Here is a 21,459-nt window from a genome sequence, read left to right as displayed (position 1 = left end):
TCCGTGTCTGTCTGTCTGGTGGCTGACTGGCTGGACCCAGGATCCGTGTCTGTCTGTCTGGTGGCTGACTGCTGGACCCAGGAGTCTCCCTCTCTTCTTCCCCAAACCTAGATTTTTTTCCTCCTATTTATTCTCCCTGCCTGCCAGCCCCGCCTATTCCCTCCTCTGCCTAGCTATTGGCCATTCAGCTTTTTATTAGACCAATCAGGTGCCTTAAGCAGGCAAGGTGAAACAGCAACACATCTTTACATAATTAAACAAATGCAGCACATCTTTAAATATTCCACAGCAGGGGCGGTCTTGGGAGATACCCAAGTTTCCCAGGTCACATGAGTTTCAAACTGTTGTCTAACCCCCTAGTCTTCTCTCTGTTTCCTCCTCCTTATCCCCATTTCTGACCTCTGGGGGGCGGGACAAGACCAACCCTGGTTTATTTGGTAGAGCAGAAAGTCAGGGTGGAGGTGAGGTGTGACAGAGGATTGTGATTTCGGCTTTTGTGACAGTCATATTTCTACCCTCTAGTCCACCCTGGCTCCAACTGTCCCCTCACAGCGAGTCACATGCCAGAGTTAGGGGTGCGCAGTCGGTACTAAGTGCCTCTTAATGGGAGCTCCAGGATCTGGGGCCGGTGAGGACTCACTCCTGGGTCTGCAGGACAGGCCTCACTTCTGTGACTCTACAATGATGCAGACTCAACTGCTGTCAAGATGGGGTTAGATTGGGATGGAGAATCCAGAGACAGAGGAACCCAACCAAGACCCCGGGAGAGAGGACGACAGAGCTTCAGAAAGTGAAACAGACAGAAATCCAGAGAGAGGGACAGGGGCAGAGTCCGGGGAGGGGGGGGCGCAGAGACTCAGAGGGGAGGAGATAGAGACTTAAGGAGGGAGGGACAAAGAGCTAGAGAAAGGGACTGGCACCAGAGGAGGGAGACAAAGACCCAAAGAGAAAGGATGAGACTCACACACAGAGAGACACTTAGAAAAGAGGAACCAGATTCCCTGAGTGGTAGGGAGAGGAGGGCGAACACTCAGGGACAACGGAGAAAAGGTGACAGAGACACTTAAGCAAAAACGGGGCTTGGGATGGGAATACGAACCCACGTAGCGCCTGCAGAGGGAGGCGACGAGCCAGCGACCGCAGCAACCCCTGACCCGCCCTCTTCGCTCTCGCTGGCGCCTCAGCCCCCGCCGCAGCCCCCGCCGCAGCCCCCGCCGCAGCCTGCAGCCTCCTCCGCAGCCACTGCACTTGCGGTAGAACCGCCCAGGAGGCGGGGCCTACCAACTAGGAGGCGTGTTATCTCTTGTCCGACTCCTCCCTTCTTTCTCCATAACCCCACCCTTTCCCATTGGCCCACTTATTCCAGTGGTTGAGAAGCTGTAGCCAGCTCCAAGGGCTGCACTCCCCCTTGCATGTACTGGCACCCTCTCCTTTACTCGTCTCTTTGCCCTCCTGCCCGCAACCTTTATGGTTTAGGCCTCATTCTCTTTCCTTCACCAACTGGAAACTTTGCCCCTCCCCAAGGCTTCGTGGACCATCCCCTTGGGTCTCTGACACCGAGTCTTTACGTTCCTGGCCCAGACCCCCGTGTCCAGTGTCTTCCCCCTAAGAGTTGTCTCATTTTCCGCCCTCCATCCCACCAGGCTGGCGGTTCCTGAAGCTAAATGCCCATTTTTAGTGCCCCACTTCTCCATCCACTTATCAGTCTCATCTTCCTCTGGACCATTGAAGATGTTCCCAACCCATTACAGGCCCCGCCCACTTGTCTGCGTTTCTTCCACCCTCTTCCTAATGAAGTCCAAGTTTGCAGCCTCCAGCAGGAGCTGGTGGTGCACGCCTGCCATTCCAGCTACCAGGATGAGGTTGAGGTAGAGTCAGGATAGCAAACCTAAAGCCTCCCTGGACTCTACAACGTGCAGCTTCGGTCCCTCCCTAGCTTCCATGCAGAAGTTCCCAGGCCTCTCCTTCCACCCCTTCCCACTATCCCTGCCCCCGGTCAGCTTTTCAATCAGGTTCCGTCTCCACCTCCAGTTCTGGTTCCGCCCCTTCCCCGCCCCCAAGTGAGACCCTTCCCCTCATTCTTCCGTCCCAATAAGGACTGTTATTGATTTCTTGGGTTTCCAATCACTGTTAACCTAACTAAACCCTCCCCTGTTCATCTGCTTTTCCAATACAGGTAGGGGAGTGACCAGTTTGGTTTCTTTGTTAGCTTCTCCTCCTGCGGTTACTCCCTTTTTATGAACAGCCTATCAGATTTTTTTTTTTTTTTGAGGTAGTTTCATGTAACCCAGGCTGGTCTCCACCTCACCTGTAGCATGATCTTCAACTCCTTATCCTCCTTCCAACCCTCACTCCCCCCGGCTCCACAGCACCTGTCTCTTTCTCATACCTGGCTCCTAGGTCTCCATTTTCGCTGTATTGCTGAGTTGGGCATTTTTAGGGTTCCCTTGACGCCCCGCCCTCTTCTAGGTACGACCCAATCCCTGAGCCTTCTCTGCAACCCCACCTACTCTAACTAGGCTTGGTCGGAGTCCGTCTAGCCGTGGCCCCGCCCATCTCCGCAGCCCAATCAGCTCTTGTCCTTCCTCCACCTATCCAATAGCGCTCTCCTCATACAGTCATCGTCTCCTCTCACCCAATCAGCTTGGACTTTCCACCCGGGCTCCGCCCCTGTTATCCCGTCCCCCCCCCCCAGCCCCGCCTCCCTGTCCAATGCTGAGCTCAGTAAGCGTTTGGTAGTTCCGCGGGCGCCGGGGGCTTGGCGAGCAGCAGCTGCAACCGGCACCAACGCCGCGGCCACCGGAGTCTCTGCCGCCGCCACCGCCTCAGCAGTGCACGCAGTTCGGCCCCGCCGCGTGCTCGGCGGGTGCCCCGCTTTCCCGTGGGCCCGGGGGCCGGCGCGCCGAGCCATGCCCCGGGCTGCCGGCGGTGGCCATGGGGCGGCACGGCGGCGGCGGCGGCGACAGCGGTAAGATCGTGATCAACGTGGGCGGCGTGCGCCATGAGACGTACCGCTCCACGTTGCGCACCCTGCCGGGGACCCGGCTGGCCGGGCTGACCGAGCCCGAGGCGGCCGCGCGCTTTGACTACGATCCGGGTACAGACGAGTTCTTTTTCGACCGCCACCCGGGCGTCTTCGCCTACGTGCTCAACTACTACCGCACCGGCAAGCTGCACTGCCCGGCCGACGTGTGCGGTCCGCTCTTTGAGGAGGAGCTAGGCTTCTGGGGCATCGACGAGACAGACGTGGAGGCCTGCTGCTGGATGACCTACCGCCAGCACCGCGACGCCGAGGAGGCACTCGACTCCTTCGAAGCTCCCGACTCCTCGGGCGCCGCCAACGCCGCCAACGCCGGAGGTGCCCACGATGCAGGCCTGGACGACGAGGCTGGCGCAGGAGGCGGCGGGCTGGACGGAGCAGGCGGCGAGCTCAAGCGTCTGTGCTTCCAGGACGCAGGCGGAGGTGCCGGGGGACCTGCCGGGGGCGCGGGCGGCGCGGGCGGCACGTGGTGGCGGCGCTGGCAACCCCGTGTGTGGGCGCTTTTCGAGGACCCCTACTCGTCGCGGGCCGCCAGGGTGAGCGCGCTCTCTGAGCACCCTTAACTATCCCAACCTCTCTGCTCCCAGAGTACACCATGCCAAGTCTTCCCCACACGTCCCGTCTCCCCAGTCCTCTGGAAGCCCTCTTTCCCTGCAGCCGGAGTTCCTTACGCCCCTTCAAATACACCCCTCCCGAACCTTCAGCTTCTCCAGGGCCTTCCAAACTCCAACCACTGCTCTAAGTCATCGTAGATGCTGAGAAATGGCTCCCTAACTGAAAATCTCCCGGACTTCCCTGGCAGTCTCACCCTTTCCTTTTCCACACACCTCCTGAGACCTTCAGAATGTTTCAAGCCCTCAAAATGTCCTTAGCCAAAACTCAACTCCCCGTTCCTTGAACACCCCAAAGCCCTTTATTCCCGGTCCTCAGTGTCCCAGACCTTAGAAACACTACCTCCCGTGTCGTCGTCGTCCTCTCTCCAACTCTCCCTCATTCTCTGCCAGGGCCCAGTCTCTAGATCTCTGTTTCTCTCTAACTTTGGACCTCCTGGCAGTTTGTGATCTTCTGCTCCTAGCTCTCAAAGTTCTAGAAGATCCCCGCCCCTGCAGAACCTCCAGGACCTCACTGAACCTCCAAACTGCTGGTTCCAGTCAGGACAGTTTCCCAACGACCTAGCTACAACGCTGAGTCCGGGGAGCGGTGTAGGGGGGGTCTTTTGTAAAACTCTCTTCCCAGATTCTTCCTCACCCTCTTCATCAACCCCCTGCAAAGACTCGCCCCATAGAGCTCAGACTTCCGCAATCAGGACCCACTTTTGTGTCTCTAGAAGGGCCCCATGCTTTCCCTCTCTTTAGCACCTCAGTTTGTACCCTCCACTTCGAGGGTATACACAACTGTATAATCCCTACAGTTGGCATTATATCCCCTCCCTCCAGTCACACACTGCCCTCTGCCTGTAGGACCCTTCCCATTTCCATTCCTCCCTCGCCAGTTACTTTCTCATTTTGCCAAGTGACTTTCAGAAGTTTGAGTCCCCTCCAATCTAGAGACCTAACTCCTGCTACTCACCCCCAAGTCATCAGTCCAGAAACTTCTCATATGCTTTCCGTTCCCACCCCACCCCCTCTTGGGATAGCTCAACCCGCTGGGTTCTCCTCTCTTATCCTTGCTCAAGCTCCCCCTACTATCACTCCTCTGTTTGTCTCCCCTGATGGTAAATCCAGAACCCTAGAAACCCCTAGGTTCCCTTAACAATCTCTCGTGGAAAAGTTTGTGAGCCGCAGTAGATACCCTCTTGATAGCTCTGGCTGGAGCTTTTCCTTCTTCCTAAACTTCCTCCAGGTCGGGAGACCCTAGAGGAGGATGTGTGGGAATAGCCAGGGGGTAAATTCAGGACAAAAGAGGGCACTAGCAAAAGTGGGAAACAGAAAGCCACTCCTCCCCTCCTCCCCTCCCCCCTCCTGCCACCTCCCGCGTCCTGGGCCGGGAAGGACGCAGAGCCGCAGTGCCGCATTCGGGCTGGGGGGGACCGGAGGCTTCGCATAAAGTTTTAGTCCCTGAGAAGCGCTGAATTGGCGACATTTAGGGTTGAGTTGGGAGGAAGGGGAAAGAAAGGGGCAGGAGGGACATGGCCCCAGATGCTCCTTCGCGCCTCAGAACATCTCCACCCCCACTCGATGCTTTGGGGCGCCCTTCCTTCCTGTGACCCATTGAAGGGTGCTGAGACTGAGAGGAAGTCTTTGGGTGATGGCCAGGCTAGGGGTTCAGAATGGCTACGAAGGTCACGCATTTATTAATTGCACCGACTTTTGTTTGTTTAAATATCCGCTGTGTGCTGGGTACTTTCCAACCTCCAGGTGGACCTTCTTGCAAATTGGGAGCGCAAACCACTTTCAAGCTCAGGGTCCAGCCCTCCGGGCTCTGCTTTGCTTTCTTTCTAGAACCTCGGTACCCTCCCATGCCTTCTGCTTCGGAGTCACTTCAGGGGAAACCAACCCTGCACCTGTGACTGCAGCGGGTGCCCACCCTTCCTTGGACTCCTGGGAGGGAAGGGATTAGGCAAATTATAGGCCCGGTGGCCTTTAACTGTGAAGCCAAAGCCTTAGGTACTGCGGCTGCGCGCGGCTTGCAGCGCTTCGGCTTGTAATGAGTTAAGAAGGCCACCTGGCCACTGCGGCTGCGCACTGCGGCGGGGGAGCTGTCCGTGGTACTGGCCGCCGGGCGCCCTGCTCCGGGCCCGGCCGACCCGCCCCCACTGCAGTACCGCAGCCTGCTGGTTGGGGGAGGGGAGGCCCCGGGCATGTGCTCTGCAGAGACCTCAGGCCTCTTCTCCACTGCAGAGAAACCACGTCGGTGGTCTACACTACTGACCACTGTCCCAGCCAACCCTCAGGCCGCTCATCCTTCAGTTATTAAACTCTGACTGAAAGCCCAGGCCCCTGAATTCACCTCTCCATAACCATAACCCCTCCCTATACACAAGGCTTCCTGGTCCTCTTCCCGTATCAGATTCCCCCATTTGGCCCCCTTCTCTGGCCTTTGCTTGAGGTTAAAAGTCCAGATCCCCAAGCACAGGCCTTTCTCCACAGGACTCTCCTCTTAATGATCTGATCTTCCCCCATTTTATAAGACAGCCATCCCTCGGACCTTGCCTCTCTAGTCCCAGCTTCTTCCAGATCCTGATCTAGCCCCCTCTTCCTCACTAGGTAGCAAGACTCTGGGTCTCTCCCACTTTGACAAAGCACAAGCTTCTCACCTCCCAGTTACTGGACTTTGGCCCCTGAATTTACCCCCACAGAACCACAACCTCCCCATCCACAAGGCTTCTTGGTCCTCTTCCCTCTCCTTAGCCTTATCCAGCAAGGCCTTCCCTCTTCAGTTCCCCTACACCCAGTCTTTCATCCCATCCCCGAACTACCGCAGGTCTCTCTGTTTTTAGTAGATCACTTGCAGTGGGGTCCTTAGAGCATAGCCATTTTCTGACCCCCTTATCCTTGCCCCAGCTAACTGATCCACTGTACCCTAGTAACAGCTCAGATCTCACTGTGTTCCAGGCACTCAGCCAAGCACTGTTTTTGGAAGCAAGCCCTCTGTACACTCACCAAATCTTCATAACAATTCCATTAAAAAACAAAATTCAGATCCAAAAAGCTTAACCCTTGTTCCAGTTTGACAAATTCAAACCAGGCTTTTGAGAGGGGCCTAGTGGCAAGCAGACTTCATATCCCAGCGACTCAGGAGGCAGGAGGACTATAAATTCAAGGCCAGCCCGGTCAAATTAGTGAGACCCTGTCTCAAAATAAATGTTAGAAAAGAGGGCTAGGGATGTATCTTGGGGACAGAGTACTTACCTAGCCTGCATAAGGCTGTGGGTTGTACCCCCAGTGCCACAGAAATAAGATCCAGTGTCCCCACGTGCCCTTGCCCTTCCCCAGGTCCAGGTTGAGTCCCAAACCTCTGAGACATGGGTAGTGTGGTTGTCCCTCTCAGGCCCATCCCTGAATAGAATATTTGAACCCTTCTGGGGAAACCTGATATGGGAAGTACCCAGAAAGTGCTCTTTCCCTGGGTCAGCTGTGGCAAGCTTCTTCCCTGAGCCTCTCAGAACCATTAAGTGGGGACACTTGGATTCTAATGGGATTTGGGCCCTGAGGTGGGGAATGGGAGGCGACCTGAAGGGTCTTTACTCCAGTGATGCAAATGTATTGGTCACCCCATCCTCTCTCCCTCCCTCCTGCAGTATGTGGCCTTTGCCTCCCTGTTTTTCATCCTCATCTCCATCACCACCTTCTGCCTGGAGACACACGAGGGCTTCATCCACATCAGCAACAAGACGGTGACGCAGGCCTCCCCAATCCCTGGGGCTCCCCCAGAGAACATCACCAATGTGGAGGTGGAGACAGAACCCTTCTTGACCTATGTGGAAGGCGTGTGTGTGGTCTGGTTCACCTTTGAGTTTCTCATGCGTGTCACCTTCTGCCCAGATAAAGTGGAGTTCCTCAAGAGCAGTCTGAACATCATCGATTGTGTGGCCATCTTGCCCTTCTACTTGGAGGTGGGCCTGTCAGGCCTCAGCTCCAAAGCTGCCAAGGACGTGCTGGGTTTCCTGCGTGTTGTCCGCTTTGTTCGCATCCTGCGCATCTTCAAGCTGACCCGCCATTTCGTGGGCTTGCGTGTGCTGGGCCACACACTCCGGGCCAGCACCAACGAGTTCTTGTTACTCATTATCTTCCTGGCTCTGGGGGTCCTCATCTTTGCCACCATGATCTACTATGCTGAGCGCATTGGTGCCGACCCTGATGACATCCTGGGCTCCAACCACACCTACTTCAAGAACATCCCCATCGGCTTCTGGTGGGCTGTGGTCACCATGACCACCCTGGGCTATGGAGACATGTATCCCAAGACATGGTCTGGGATGCTGGTTGGGGCGCTGTGTGCCCTGGCTGGTGTGCTGACCATTGCCATGCCTGTGCCCGTCATTGTCAACAACTTCGGCATGTACTATTCACTGGCCATGGCCAAGCAGAAATTGCCAAAGAAGAAAAACAAACACATCCCCAGGCCTCCACAGCCTGGCTCACCCAACTACTGCAAGCCTGACCCCCCACCTCCACCCCCACCACACTCCCACCACGGCAGCGGTGGCATCAGCCCACCACCGCCCATCACTCCTCCCTCCATGGGGGTGACTGTGGCTGGGGCCTACCCACCTGGACCCCATACACACCCCGGGCTGCTCAGGGGTGGTGCTGGGGGACTGGGCATCATGGGATTGCCTCCTCTCCCAGCCCCTGGTGAGCCCTGCCCACTGGCTCAGGAAGAGGTGATTGAAACCAACAGGGCAGGTGAGGCTGGGGCCAGCACTGGGGGTGCAGGGAGACCTGGGGGGAGGTGGGCAGGTGAGGCTGGGGCCAGCACTGGGGGTGCAGGGAGACCTGGGGGGAGGTGGGCAGGTGAGGCTGGGGCCAGCACTGGGGGTGCAGGGAGACCTGGGGGGAGGTGGGCAGGATTGCAGGTGTAAGGCTTGGGCCAGCACTGGGGGTGCGGGGAGACCTAGCAGGATGGGGGAGGTGTCTCTTAGGTTCAGGGGTGGAAGGCAACAGCAGACAGAAAGGACAAATGGCTAGAAGGCTAGAGAGGAAGCAGAAAGGACTATAGAGACAGGCTCCATGTGTGAGAGTGTTTCTGAAGGTGTGTTTGTAGCCAGGCTGCTCTGAGAGACCTGTGGGCAGACAGCATAGTGAGGCTGTTTGTAGACTTGGAAACCCAGGTATCTGGGGCATGCTTCTTATCCCTTGGAGGCACTTGGTACCTCCTATCTTGAAAAGTAGAGGTAGGAGGATCAGGAGTTCAAGGGCTAACCTGTGCTACATGTCCCTGTCTCAAATATCACCAGGGGAAAAAGTACAACGAGAGAAAGAGAAGGGAAGGAGAGAGATAGCAGGGACTCAACACTGGGGAGCCCGAGACAGGAGGGTCAGCACATGTTCGTAGCTATCCTAGGCCACACACATCCAGAGACCCTGTCTCAGGAAAACAAACAGAAAAAGGTTTTGAGTGACTTCCTGGGCCTGCAGTCCACTCGCATTCTCTGTCAGTTTCCTGGGAAAAGATGAGAGAGGGAGAGAGAAAGGACAAAGAAAGAAGAATTCTTGTAATCCCAATACTTAGGAGGAAGAGGCCGGAAGGTCAGGAGTTCAAGGCTGGTTGGAGCTGCATGAGACCCTGTCTCAGAAAGAAAAGGGCTCAGTGTGAATAAAACACAGGGAGTCTCACATGACTCTCAGGAAGGCAAGGGACAAGCCTGCACACCAGGGCAGACTGCCGAGGCCAGAGCTGGGGAAGGCAGCATGGCTGGTCTGCCAAGTATCACCATCACTGATGAGAGGGAGACAGTGGAGTGTCAGCAGGACAGAGCTCAGGACTCACCTACATGTGGGCAGAACAGCCAGGGTGTGGAGCTGCAAGGCACGGTCTGCAGAGACAGCATGAGAATTCTTGCTGCGGCAAGAGTCAGCCAGGCCTAGTTGATCACACCTGTTACCCCAGTATTTGGGGAGCTGAGGCAGAAGGATGAGGTGAGTTCAAAGCTAGCCTGGGCTATAGAGCAAGACTGTCTCAAAAGAATTTTTTAAATGAGTCAGGCCAAGAAGAGGGAGGAGCCGAGAAAACGGGTGGCTGTGCCTGATTTTGCGTGTTGTGTGTGTCCTGGGGGACACTATTCTTGCAGGCAGTGACTTGGGTGTCCTGGAGTTGAGCCCCCCCCCAAGGCCTTAAGTAGGTCAAGAAAATGAGCTAGTCTGCCTAGCCCCCCATCTTGTTCCCTTAGCCACTGACCCAGTTTTCCACCTAGTAAAAATAGGTCAAGTCAGAGCCTAGGGGACCCCCCCCCCCGTCACCTCCCAGCCCTTCCCCACCCTGCCCTTTGCAGCACTCCACAAGCAACCACTTTGCACTCCGTGGCACCCTCCCTGTCCCCTCTCAGCGCCTGGCACCTTAATGCTGGTTGTGCCCGGCACCACTTTTGTTTGGTTTTGTCTTTTGTTGTTTGTTTGTTTTGTTTTTTCTTGGGGGCAGTCTCACTATGCAGCCCAGACTGGCCTCAAACTCAGAACCCTCCTGCCTCAGCCTCCTGAGTGTTGGGTTGATAGGTGGGCACCACCATGCCGGATCCACAGTAACCACAGCGGCCCCAACCACTCTCCCAGTACCAATTATGGACATTCCCATACTCACACAAGACCCGATCGCCACTTTCTAGCCCTCGACTCTGCCCCTCAGCCAGCCACTGCCCGTACCCTCCGCCCCATTGTCTTCCCGGCCTACCGCCCCCAGGGTCACTCTTGGACCTCCATCCCTCCAGCGTCCTCCACTCTCAGCTCTCCCTTCAGTCTCTGTTCTGTCTGTGACCCCTCACCTTGCAGTAGACCCCCGTCCCAATGGGGACCCCGCAGCCGCTGCACTGGCCCACGAGGACTGCCCTGCGATCGACCAGCCAGCCATGTCTCCAGAAGACAAGAGCCCGATCACCCCCGGAAGCCGGGGCCGCTACAGCCGGGACCGAGCCTGCTTTCTTGTCACTGACTACGCCCCCTCCCCTGATGGCTCCATCCGAAAAGGTGAGGTGCCCCCCAGGAGCTCCCCAGAGACCCTTCCTCTCTCCAGCCCCGGGGAGGGAGGAGAGGGGATGGGGGAGGTGCCAGACTTCCCTCTGTGTCCCCCTCAGCCCCGAACTCCCTTCTTCCCTATCCTTCTCCCTCGCCTTGAACCCCAAGTCTCCTCACCTTTCTTTATTTCATCTCCATCCCCCACCCTCCCTGACTCTCCGGCCTCTTCCCTCAACCCCAGCCACTGGTGCTCCCCCACTGCCCCCCCCATACTGGCGCAAGCCAGGCCCCCCAAGCTTCTTGGCCGACCTCAACGCCAACGCAGCGGCCTGGATATCCCCCTAGTGGACGAGCCCCCTTCCCCCTAGGGTAAGTAGTTCCCCACCATGCCCCCCCACTCCCCTTCCTTCTGTACCTCCAGCTAACCTCTGAGAACACGCTCTCCCTGACCATGACCCTCAGCCATGGTGAGCAGCTGCACCCAGTTCCTGACACTGACCCCACCGTCACCCCAGGACGCACTTAGTCCTCACTAACACTCGAACTAACCCAGCCCCAGCTCCCACCTGTGACCTGTTCACCCCAATCCCCACCCCACTGCTGCCTCTACCCTCACCTGTCTGCACCCCTCTCTGGGTGTTTCTATCTAGCCACCAATGTGGGTTGGATACCTGGGCACTCCCGAATCTTAAGACGAGAGACAGGGACACAAGAACCAGGAAAGCGGGGCTGTACTAGAGGCCAGGCAGTAAGATGGGTGGAGCAAATCATGAGGCTGGAAGCTCGGAGAAGCCGGATGAGAGTCTAGCAGCAAGAGGAGGACCTAGCTGGAACCAGGTCTGTGAGATGAACACATGACGGCCAGTGGTCCGTCAGGAGGGATAGGAAAAGCCAAGCATGGGAGTACACATCTGTAAATACAGCATTCTGATGTTGGGGCAGGGGGGTTGTGAGATTGAAGGGTTAGAAAACAAGATCCTGCCCCCACCCCCCAATTTCTTGTTTTAGCTACTATACTTTGGGGTGATTTGTTACATAGCAGAGGTAGCTGTTACAATGCCCCACCATGAGGAGGGAAGAACTTTCCTGGAAGGCTCAGGCTCTCTCTGAGGTACTCTCGGCTCAGCCTTGGTGTGCCCTCAGTGTGAACAGTGCTGTCTATCTGTGTTGTGGGTAGGCACTGGCTCAGCCTTGGTGTGCTCTCTCAGTGTGAACACTGCTGTCTATCTGTGTTGTGGGTAGGCACTGGCTCAGCCTTGGTGTGCCCTCAGTGTGAACAGTATGGTTGTGGGTAGGCACCGGCACAGCTGACTCTGGGAAAGCTGTCTGAGAAAGTGACCTGAGACCTGAAAGGAGAGGCCAAGTACCCAGACCTAAGTGCTGAGAAGGCTGGGGAGGGGGGAGGCTGGGTTTGAACCCTGTCCATAGAGCTCTTGCCTAGAAGCCCCAGTGAGAGGCTGGGGCATGGCTCAGCAATGGAGAACTTGCACAGAGGACGGGTGGTGTGGCTGAACGGGGAAGGGCTGCAAGGGCATCCGAAAGCTTAGTGCTGGGGAGGCCAGCTCTGTCCTAACATGGGAGAAGTTGCTTGCAGGTGTTGATCTACTACCTGCCCGTTCTAGAAACAACACAGCACCTTCTTTAGAAATATAACACATGAAGAATCCTTGCTCTCGGCCTAAGGCTGTATGGAACCCCCATGTTCTAAAGACCTCCAGGGAGTGCCAACTGGGAGCAGACAGGTGTGAGAAGCTAGGCTTCAGGCTCCTAGCCCAGAGGGGTCTGTGTGCCTCTCCCTTCCATGTCGTTCCTATACCCACCCCATCACCTTCCATGTCCATCTCATCACTCCTTCCTTCCTTCCTCCCATCTCACCCCACCCCCGCTTGAACCTAGACCTCTTTTCCTTTCCCCTTGTTGGAGGGTTCCTGGTGGGATGGAGGGCAAAGCAGAGTGTGTGGGGAATCCCGGGGGGGTGGGCGAGGCACTTGCTTTTCTCGCATATGATACCAAAATCCATTCACTGAACTCAAATGATGGCAGGAGCTGATGGGGCTGGCTGAATTCTCTGCCCCAATATTCCCCTACTTGCCTGCCTCTCTGCCCCAATATCTTCTTTCTTTACTGGCCTGTCCATATTTATCCTCTGACCTTCTGACTCCCATACCCAGCCCCATTCCTTCCACCCTCGGTCCCCTCCTTTCCCAGCCACCCCGGAAGCTCCTGACATATTTGATGTCTCTGGCTACCCCCATTTCACCGCTCCCATCACCCCCGGAAAACACCAGAGAGGAGAAAAACATCCAGGCGTTTCTCCGTCCCCCCAACAGTGAGCCTGTGTTGGGGAGCCCCCATCTGCCTCCCATTCCCCATCCTTGACTCTCTGTTTCTGTCCCCAGCTCTTGTCACCGCCTGAGACCTCGCGAGACCCTCGGGTTCCCCCTGTCCCTTCCCCCCAGGTTAGCAATTGGGAATGGTGGGAGGGGGTGTCCCTGAGACACCGGGCTTCTGTCCCCCACCCCAGGCACTCTCCTGCAGTTAGAATACACCTCTCAGCCTGGGATGCTTAGAAAAGTCATCTCAGTACCTGGTGCTAGCAGAGCAAAAAAACAAAACAAAACAACAACAAAACCCACCCACCCACATGGTCCTGATACGGGATCTCATGAGCTGTGTGACCTTACTGCTTCCTGTCACCAGCAGACCCCATCAATTTTGGAATCATCCACCTCATCCTATGTCCTGGACTCTTTTTTTTTTTTTTTTTTTTTTTTTTTTTGGTTTTTCGAGACAGGGTTTCTCTGTGGCTTTGGAGCCTGTCCTGGAACTAGCTCTGTAGACCAGGCTGGTCTCGAACTCACAGAGATCCGCCTGCCTCTGCCTCCCGAGTGCTGGGATTAAAGGCGTGCGCCACCACCGCCCGGCTTGTCCTGGACTCTTGAAAGATGTCCATGTTGAGTGGAATGGCTTATGCCCTAGTTCAAGGCTACCTACCTACTGAATTTGAAGTCAGCCTAGGCTAAATAGTGAGTTTGAGGCCAGTCTGGGCTACATAGTGAGATTGAGGCCAGCCTGGGCTACATAATTTGAGTTCAGTCTAAGATATACAGTATGCTCGATTAAAGCCAGCCTGGGCTACACAGTGAGCTCTTATTACATGGTCCCAGGGTATCTCCTCCCCCTCCCTGCACCAGGCCCCCAGCTCCCCCCTGCGCAGCCCCCTCCACCAGCTGCTGCCTCCACCCCAGCCCTTGCCGCCCACCATCCCACCTCGCCAACTGCTGCCTTTGGGCCTCAGATCAGGGGACCGACCGTGGGGAGGGGGAAAAGAAGGGTGGGCAGGCTGGGTGGGCGGCTTAGTGGGCACCACCCACCTCCTAATCCTTTCTCTCCCCTTCCCTGTGTCTGCACCTTTCTTGTGGATGCTGACTGACTGCGATTTCTTCACCTCTCTCTCCATCTCCTCGGCCCACCCATCCCGCTTATGGGTGTTTCTCCCTTCTCCACCCCTCCTGCCTCTGTGTCCCTGTTTGGGGTCTCTGTATACCCTCACCCTGGCTCCTATCCCCACGCACCCTCCCACCCTTGTCTCTGCTCCTTCCCCAGGTTACGAGAAGTCCCGCAGCCTGAGCAGCATTGTGGGCCTGAGCGGGGTATCCCTGCGCCTGGCGCCCCTCGCCACTCCCCCAGGCTCGCCCCGGGCCACGCGCCGAGCTCCCCCGACCCTGCCCTCCATCCTCTAGTGCTCCCTCTCCTGTGAGGGGACTGGGGGTGATGGGAAGGTCGAAAGGAGCTAGGAGTGGGGGCGGGGAAAGGGTTCTTTAAAAAAAAAAAAAGTCATTAATAATATGCAAAAGAGGCGATGATGCCAGCAGACACCCTCGGGCCTCTCCCCACGTACTAGAGCCTCCAGGATATAGGGGGTGGGGCCGGAGCCTGTTCTCCCCCTACTCTCTCCCCTCCCTCCCAAAAAACAAAAGCAAACCTCAGGTTGTCATGAGCCATAGGACACTCCTCCCATCGACTCCTGTAAATAACTAAAAGCTGATTCCATCTTGGGGCACCCACTCCAGTTTGCATGCCTCCCAGACCCCCTCTTCAGCAATAAGCCCATCAGGAGCTGCTTGCAGTGAGTTGGAGGGAGGCCGCCAGGAACTTCTGGGGTCGGGACTGGCATTTTAGGGGTTTTCCTGCTCACCCCCCAAAATAGTGACCCACCCATCACTAATTGATTCAGGAAAAACAAACAAAAACCCTCTAGGAACATGTAGGGAAAGGAAAGCAGGTTGATCGCCGCCGCAGCCTTCAGGAGCTCCGCTGGGGGTGGGGGGTTCTGCCAGCAGCTCCCGGGCTTGGATGACTCCAGCTGGTGCATTCCACCCACGCCCGCCTCCAAGGATCTGCTCCCTCTATTCACTGCATGGACTTAGCCCTCCAGGCCCACAACCCTCCACCCTACCCTGACTCCACTCTATCTCAGAACATGAGACTAGCACCCTAGACTTCCGGAGATTGACCCAGGCACCGTGCCCTCCCATCCCCGTGCACTCCGGCGCCCCACACTTCCCACTTCCATCACTCCCACACCCATCCACCACTGGCCTGGCCTGCACTGCAGTGTTCTTCCACCCTCCCAGACCCTTTCCTTGTATCCCAGCTCACTTCCAGCCGCTGGGACCTGGCAGTCCTCATGACCCGGACATTGCTCAGATAAACTAAAGCTTCCCCTGACCCCAGACAGCCCCTGCGCCCTGCCCCCTGCCATCACACGCCTCTGTCCTGGGTACCTCTTCCTGGATGGGCTCGGCCTGTCAGATTCCAGGGAGCTCCCACCCCACCCAGCATCTCTGTCTAGGCAGTACCCTCCTCAAAACCGGTCCCACCGAGATGGTGCCAAAACACAGTTTCCCAGAGCGTGGGACTCCTGTTTCCTCTTTGTGTGCTGTAGTTTACAGAGCGCACAAACGACCAGGTCTTTAAAACGTGTGTGCTCCAGGCACAGCACACCTGGCTGGTGCGAACTAGCACCGCAGCAGCTGGGTGTGCCGTGTGTCTCCGAGCAAGTCAAGGACAGTCAAGCACACAGCTTGCCTAACGTCCTACGGTCCCGGGGTTCAACCTCCGGCAACCCCTTTTCCCCTAAAACAGCCCCAAAGTGATCACAGAAGCTGTGGCCCGCGTGGTGGGAAAAGAGGACATGCTCACCTCGGCTAGGACCTCAGCCTGCGCTTCCCCGTGTTCCTTGCCCAACATGTGCCACGTTCGCGGTGGAAAACTTTCTCAAATCCCATCTTGGCTCCAGTATGCTACCTCCCCCCAAGCCCAGAGACCACACTGGTCCCAGAATCCTAAACAAACTTCCCTTTGGAGCAGGGTGGTCGGCAGAATTAGCAATCTCTCCCTTGTTCCCACAGCCTCAGGGAACCCTCCCTCGGTCACCACAGTGTCAGTGGGAGTGTCCTTGGACCCAATTCTTGATGCAACGATTCCTATGCAAGGGGCGTTTTGAGTCCCCCCGCCCGCCCCCAGCCTTCCCTTGGGATTTTAACCCCGGTGAGACAGGGGTTGAGGGGTGGGGTGGGATCTGGTAGGGACAGGGCAAAGGGCTAGGGGACTCCAGACACTAGGGTTTGGGGTGAGGACTCCTGATATTGCCAAAGGGTTCGACTTCTTTAAACAGCCCCTACTGTTCTCCCGTCCCTCAAAAGAGACAAATGGGGCGGGGAAAGGGGGTAAGAGTCCTTTTTGAAGGGTACCAGCCACTTCTCACTGTCTCCCCCTGCTCTCCAGTTTCCCACACGTATCCAGCTTTTTAGTTAAGCTTTAAAAGAAAAAAGAAAGCTACTATCACTATAAATGTCTACAAAACGTGATTTTCGCCCCCTTCATATCTCCCAATTTACCAAACTACGGGGTTCCGGGAGGGAGAGCCAGGTCCTGGTCTCCCTTTTCCCCACGGCCGCCAGGGTGCCTGCAACTGCACGCATGCGCTGCATGACGCGCCCCCCCCACACGCATGCGTTGCGCACCCCTCCTGCGCGGGTGGGAGGGGGACGACGCTCGGACTTGGGGCTGGGGGCGGGACGACGGGGAGGAATGATTGGCAGGGGGCAAGGGGGTCTTCCTGAGCTCAGCAGCTCCCCTCCTTCCCCACACACTCACAGCAATAAGTTTCTCTACTTCTAGTGGGCAGACGGGCCTGGCCTGGCCTGGCGCAGGAGGGGCTGGCCAAGGGGCGCTCTCAGGGATGGGGGCGGGTCCTGAGTCTGGGGGAGGGGAGGTCTGCAACTCTGGTGCTAACGGCGGGTCTTCCTGGCCCACCAGCAGGCAGGGAGGGAGGGGTCGGCAGGCTCCTCCCCCAAGCCTCCCCCATGCCCACCCAGGGTGCATGAACCACCCTCGCAGAAGCTGCCGCATGTCAGCCCTCCCCCGTAAAGAAACAGTGTCATGCCCCTCCCCAGCCCAATAAATGATTCCTTTTCATTTAGAAGTGGCTTTTTTGATTTGGGGCTGGCGTACTCACTGGGAACTTAGAAAGTAGGTGGGGGCTGGGCTAGGTGATGCCGACCCAAGAGGTAGAGGAAATACATCCTGGGCAACAAAAGGTGAAAGAGGGCTGGGAACAAAGTTTCCCAGAATCCCCCATGGGATCTGATCTTTTAGTCTCCTTGGACACTGGGGCAAGTATGGGCCTTGGCCTTGGTTTCCTTGATGACAAACGCGAACCTATTCTCTTACCCAAAATGTATGAGAGCCACAAGTTTAGGAACTTGAGTCCTAGAACCCAGGAAGAGAGTCCTGGGGAGACAGGTGCTTATGAAAACTGTCTTCATGTGCAGATAACCAACCCTGGAGCCAGGCAGTGTGGGGTTTGGGTCCTGGGTCACTCATCCTGTGTGCTGAGTGTTAGGGGCTCAGCCAGTTACTAACACTCTGAAAGGGTCACTCCCTCAGCAATGGCTAAAGATGGAAGATGCTGAGGAGACAATTGTTTGCCTAGCATGTAGTGGGACACAGAGACTTTGTGCTGTGCAGTGACTACCCGGTCCCTATGAGGATCTCACAGATTACACCATGGAGTGGGACACTGAGACTTTGTGCTGTGCAGTGACTGCCCCGTCCCTAGGAGGATCTCACAGAGTACAGCGGCAGAGGAAGCCCCTCACACTCTCCCCAGTTAGGAATACAGCCATGGTGAAGGATCCAGGCGGGTGTAGTTTATTTCTTCAGTCCTGGAGCATGAGGGACCTGAATACTACCCTGTCGAGCACACAGATCTCCCCCACCCCGTAAAAGAGGGCAGGATACTGGGAAGAGATGGAGGCCCCCTGCCTGCTCTCCACAGGGGACAGGCCTGCGGAAAATGGGAGCAGAAAGGACATCCTTGCCGTCCATGCTCATTTTGTCCCCTTAGTAAGAGTGACCATTCTTGCCTCCTGCCTCCCAGCTCCTTGGTTTAGGACCTCGATTTGGAGTCCTGTCCCAGTAGGGTTCATTAATGCCAGAAAGTGCCAGAGGGCAGCATTATTTCAAAGTACAAGCCAGGAGGGATACTGGGACAGGCCTTGTCCTTGGGGCACCTAGGACAGACTGGGTCACTGGGGTGTGACAGGGGGTGGAGCCTCAGGTTCCTGGGGTGGTGCATGCCCAGGCTCTGCCCCCTCAGCCTCCTCTTCATCAGAAGCCACGCCCTCCTCCAGCCTGAACACCTGGCGAACAGTGCGCGTGGTGAAGGTGAGAGGGCCGCGCCTGTGGGAGATGAAGGCGTTAGTGCCGGGGGCGGAACAAAGATGCAGGCAGGGATGAGAACACAGGTGCAGATTGGGACAAGAGAAGCTGAGCTCAAACGCTGGCAAATGGTCAAACAGGTGCACATGGCACCTGAGCAAGACTGAAAAGCACAGCGGGGAGGCCAGGGAAGCCACAGCTTCCTCCCCAACGCAGGGTCCAATCCCCACGCTGGTCTTCCAAGCTGAGTCTTGCTCTCCTCTCCTGGGTGATACCAGCATGTGGGTAACTTACCGTAGCCTGTTCCTCAGCGTGGTCACCTCCCTGTTCATGGACTCCGCGGACTCAGTGACGTCCTCCAGCTCCCGTTGCAGCCGCCGCCGACCAGCCTGCGCCCGCGATGCCTCCTCCTCTGCTTCTTCCAGCTGCCTCTTGAGCTGCTTCAGCCGGAGGTTGCTTTTCTCCAGCTGAGAGGGGGAGACGGACCACGTCATTCCCTGGTGTCCCCCAGTGCCTACAGCAGCTATGGTGACCTACTGAGACCTTCACGGTTATGGCAACAAAATATGCGGAAGATAGCTGGGTGTTGGGCAACCGAGACCAGACAGTTAACTATCCACGGAGCAGAGAATAGCCGACCCTCCCTGTAAGATCCTGCCCCTCACCCACTGCCTGTGTTCTCTGGGGTGTAAGGTCACATAGTAGGCCTGAGGGAAGGTGAGAGGGATGCGCCTCCTGGGCTGCAGCTTGTGAGCCCATCACTCATGCTGGGGCGAGGTTTCTTGGAGATGTAGCTGTCTTTGAGTCACCCGTGGCCCTGTAAGTGACCCCAATAAACTCACTGGCTTACCGTCCGGGCCTGGTGGAATTAGTCCCGTAACATGTCAGTGTCCTATCTGGTATAAACACGTGGCTCACTGGAAATCACGTGACAGCACTGGCGGGACACTGGCACACTCAGAGCAGCCCCCTCCCATTTACTGCCCTTCTTTGCCTACCCAGGACTGCTGGGTAAGGGGCCAGCTCTAAAATAAACTTCCTCATGTCCATGTCTCCATGAAACCCAGTGACCACATCAAGTTCAGTGTCTGATCTCCCCAGACACCTCTCTTCTGGGTAAGAACATACATCGTGTGACTTCATTTGTCTCAAGTAATACAGGCTGGCCTTGAATTCATTATGTAGCTAAAGATGACCTTAAACTTCTGGTGGTCCTGCCTTCATCTCCCAGGTGCTGTACTGGGGATGAAAACCAGGGTCTTGCGCATGTTAGGTAAGCACTCTACCAACTAGCTCCAAGTTCATTTCTTATACTCCTCTCTCTTGCTTTCTTCATCAGGGCCTTTGAACTCCTGCTCTTTCTACTTGGCTCTTCCTCCTCTGTCAGGTCTTAATTCAAATGTCCTCCAGCCCTTTCCAACACCCAGTGGACAAGGCTCTCCATTCCTGTCTTCATTCTTCTCTTTCACAGCCCTTATCAGAGCCTGGCATTATCTTTGGTCCTGTGTATAATAGCTTTCCTGGGCTAGTAATGTGAGCTGACGACACCTTATTTCCAATTCCTAGCAATGTGCCTGGCACAAAGGGCATGCTCAATAATCCTCTGTGGAATGAATAGCAAATAAGGCATAACTGAGCTTTTAAGGACACAGGGATTCTATCTGAGCATAGACCTGGAGTCACATACAGGCTTTGTTGCCTACAGACTACGGGATATTTTTCATTGTTGCTGCTGGTTTAAGAAGGGGTCTTTCACTGTAGCATAGGCTCTCCTGGAACTCATAGCAATTCTCCTGCCTTAGCTTCCACCATAGCTGGGATGACCCACTTAGCCACTTGCCAGGCCAGGCTAGCAGTGTTATTTCCTGATTTTGATCCCACTGTTTGTGGTGATGCCAACTGCTCACCTGGTCTCGGAGCTGGTCAGCCACCCTGCGCTCTTCGTCCACCTGAAGAACCACCTCCTTCAGTCGCTTCTCAGCTCTGCGTACCAGCTTGCCAGAGAGAATGCGCTCTCTAAAGAGAAGAGCCCAGGAAACCCTCTGTCACCACAGCATTTTTGGTGCTGTCCCATCCTTGGGTTTCTTCCCTTTTCCCTACCATCTAGCTGCCTCCCACTCAGCCAGACACTGGCACTAGGCTTCCTTCTGAAAGATAGCTATGTTCCTAAAAATGTCTCCTGTGATGTTGATGGTTTTGAGACAGGGTCTCATGTAGCCCAGGCTGGCCTCAAACTCACTATGTAGGCAAGGATAACCTTAAGCTCCTGATCCTCCTGCCTCCACTTCCCAAATGTTGGGATAGTAGACACGCACCATCATGCCTAGGACTTCTTGCATGTTGGGGAAACACTCTGGCCCACTGAGCCTCAGTCCCGTCCTCTCTCTGGATGTGATTTACATCCCTTCCAGACCAAGGTAAAGATGCTGAACTGGGAATCAGGAATCCCAGCCAGCCAGCCTGTCTGACCTGTTTGTCTATACACAGCATAAGGATTATGGGCATCACACCTACAGATGTGGACTATTGGTACAGCAGACCCACGGTGTCTCAACAGCCAGAGGCTGCCTGCTGTACTGGGACCCCTCAGTGATGAGTCTGATTAGCACAGTGGCTCTTGACAGGTAAACTCAGCTTCTATTGCCATTGCTTCCTTCTTCATTTTCTTGTGTGTGTTTGTGCATGTGTGTGTGCCATGTCATGTGCTAGAGGTCAAAGGGCAGCGCTCAGTTATTCTCCCCTTCTGCCATGTGGATCTTGGGTGTTGTATTCAGAACTAGGTAGCAAGCTCACTGAGCCATTTTACCAGTCCCTTCTAAACAATGTTAATCTTTTGGTGATTGTTGGGGCCTCAAAGGTTTTTGCACCCCCAGATCACTAGGGAAACTAGGAATGTTAAACACAGGGGCCTCTTCTCAATGGAGAAGATAAAGCCGGGCGATGGTGGTGCACGCCTTTAATCCCAGCACTCGGGAGGCAGAGGCAGGCGAATCTCTGTGAGTTCGAGACCAGCCTGGTCTACAGAGCTAGATCCAGGACAGGCTCCAAAGCCACAGAGAAACCCTGTCTCGAAAAACCAAG

General features: G+C 56.0%; 2 protein-coding genes across 9 annotated transcripts in view; one reads left to right on the top strand and one right to left on the bottom strand.

The window, feature by feature from the left end:
• Positions 1 to 2,732: 2,732 nt before the first annotated feature.
• Positions 2,733 to 17,116, top strand: Kcnc3 (potassium voltage-gated channel subfamily C member 3). 3 transcript variants are annotated; one of them, XM_005366860.3, is made up of 5 exons: positions 2,733 to 3,576; positions 7,281 to 8,388; positions 10,468 to 10,662; positions 13,050 to 13,109; positions 14,257 to 17,116. In XM_005366860.3, exons 1-4 carry the CDS (start codon positions 2,935 to 2,937, stop codon positions 13,064 to 13,066), a joined length of 1,962 nt encoding a protein of 653 aa, XP_005366917.1. In that variant the 5' UTR covers positions 2,733 to 2,934; the 3' UTR covers positions 13,067 to 13,109; positions 14,257 to 17,116. The 3 variants fall into 3 exon arrangements, with proteins under 3 accessions (XP_005366917.1, XP_026644890.1, XP_026644891.1); XM_026789089.1 differs by lacking the exon at positions 13,050 to 13,109; XM_026789090.1 differs by lacking the exon at positions 14,257 to 17,116 and having other exon boundaries at positions 13,050 to 13,387.
• A 688-nt stretch (positions 17,117 to 17,804) lies between these two features.
• The window catches only part of Myh14 (myosin heavy chain 14), a 61,059-nt gene continuing 57,404 nt past the window's right edge, over positions 17,805 to 21,459 (bottom strand). For 3 of the 6 annotated variants that reach the window (XM_026789092.1, XM_026789091.1, XM_026789094.1), the window contains 3 exons: positions 20,286 to 20,394; positions 18,673 to 18,845; positions 17,805 to 18,399 (listed from right to left, as the gene is read on the bottom strand). In XM_026789092.1, the coding sequence (XP_026644893.1) occupies positions 18,246 to 18,399; positions 18,673 to 18,845; positions 20,286 to 20,394 (436 nt within the window). In that variant the 3' untranslated portion in view covers positions 17,805 to 18,245. The remainder of the gene's footprint in view (positions 18,400 to 18,672; positions 18,846 to 20,285; positions 20,395 to 21,459) is intronic. The other 3 variants (XM_026789095.1, XM_005366858.2, XM_026789093.1) reach the window with 2 other exon arrangements.

Source organism: Microtus ochrogaster, unplaced genomic scaffold, assembly GCF_000317375.1.
Source record: "Microtus ochrogaster isolate Prairie Vole_2 unplaced genomic scaffold, MicOch1.0 UNK14, whole genome shotgun sequence".
NCBI lineage: Eukaryota > Metazoa > Chordata > Mammalia > Rodentia > Cricetidae > Microtus > Microtus ochrogaster.
This window is presented reverse-complemented; position numbering and strand designations above follow the sequence as displayed.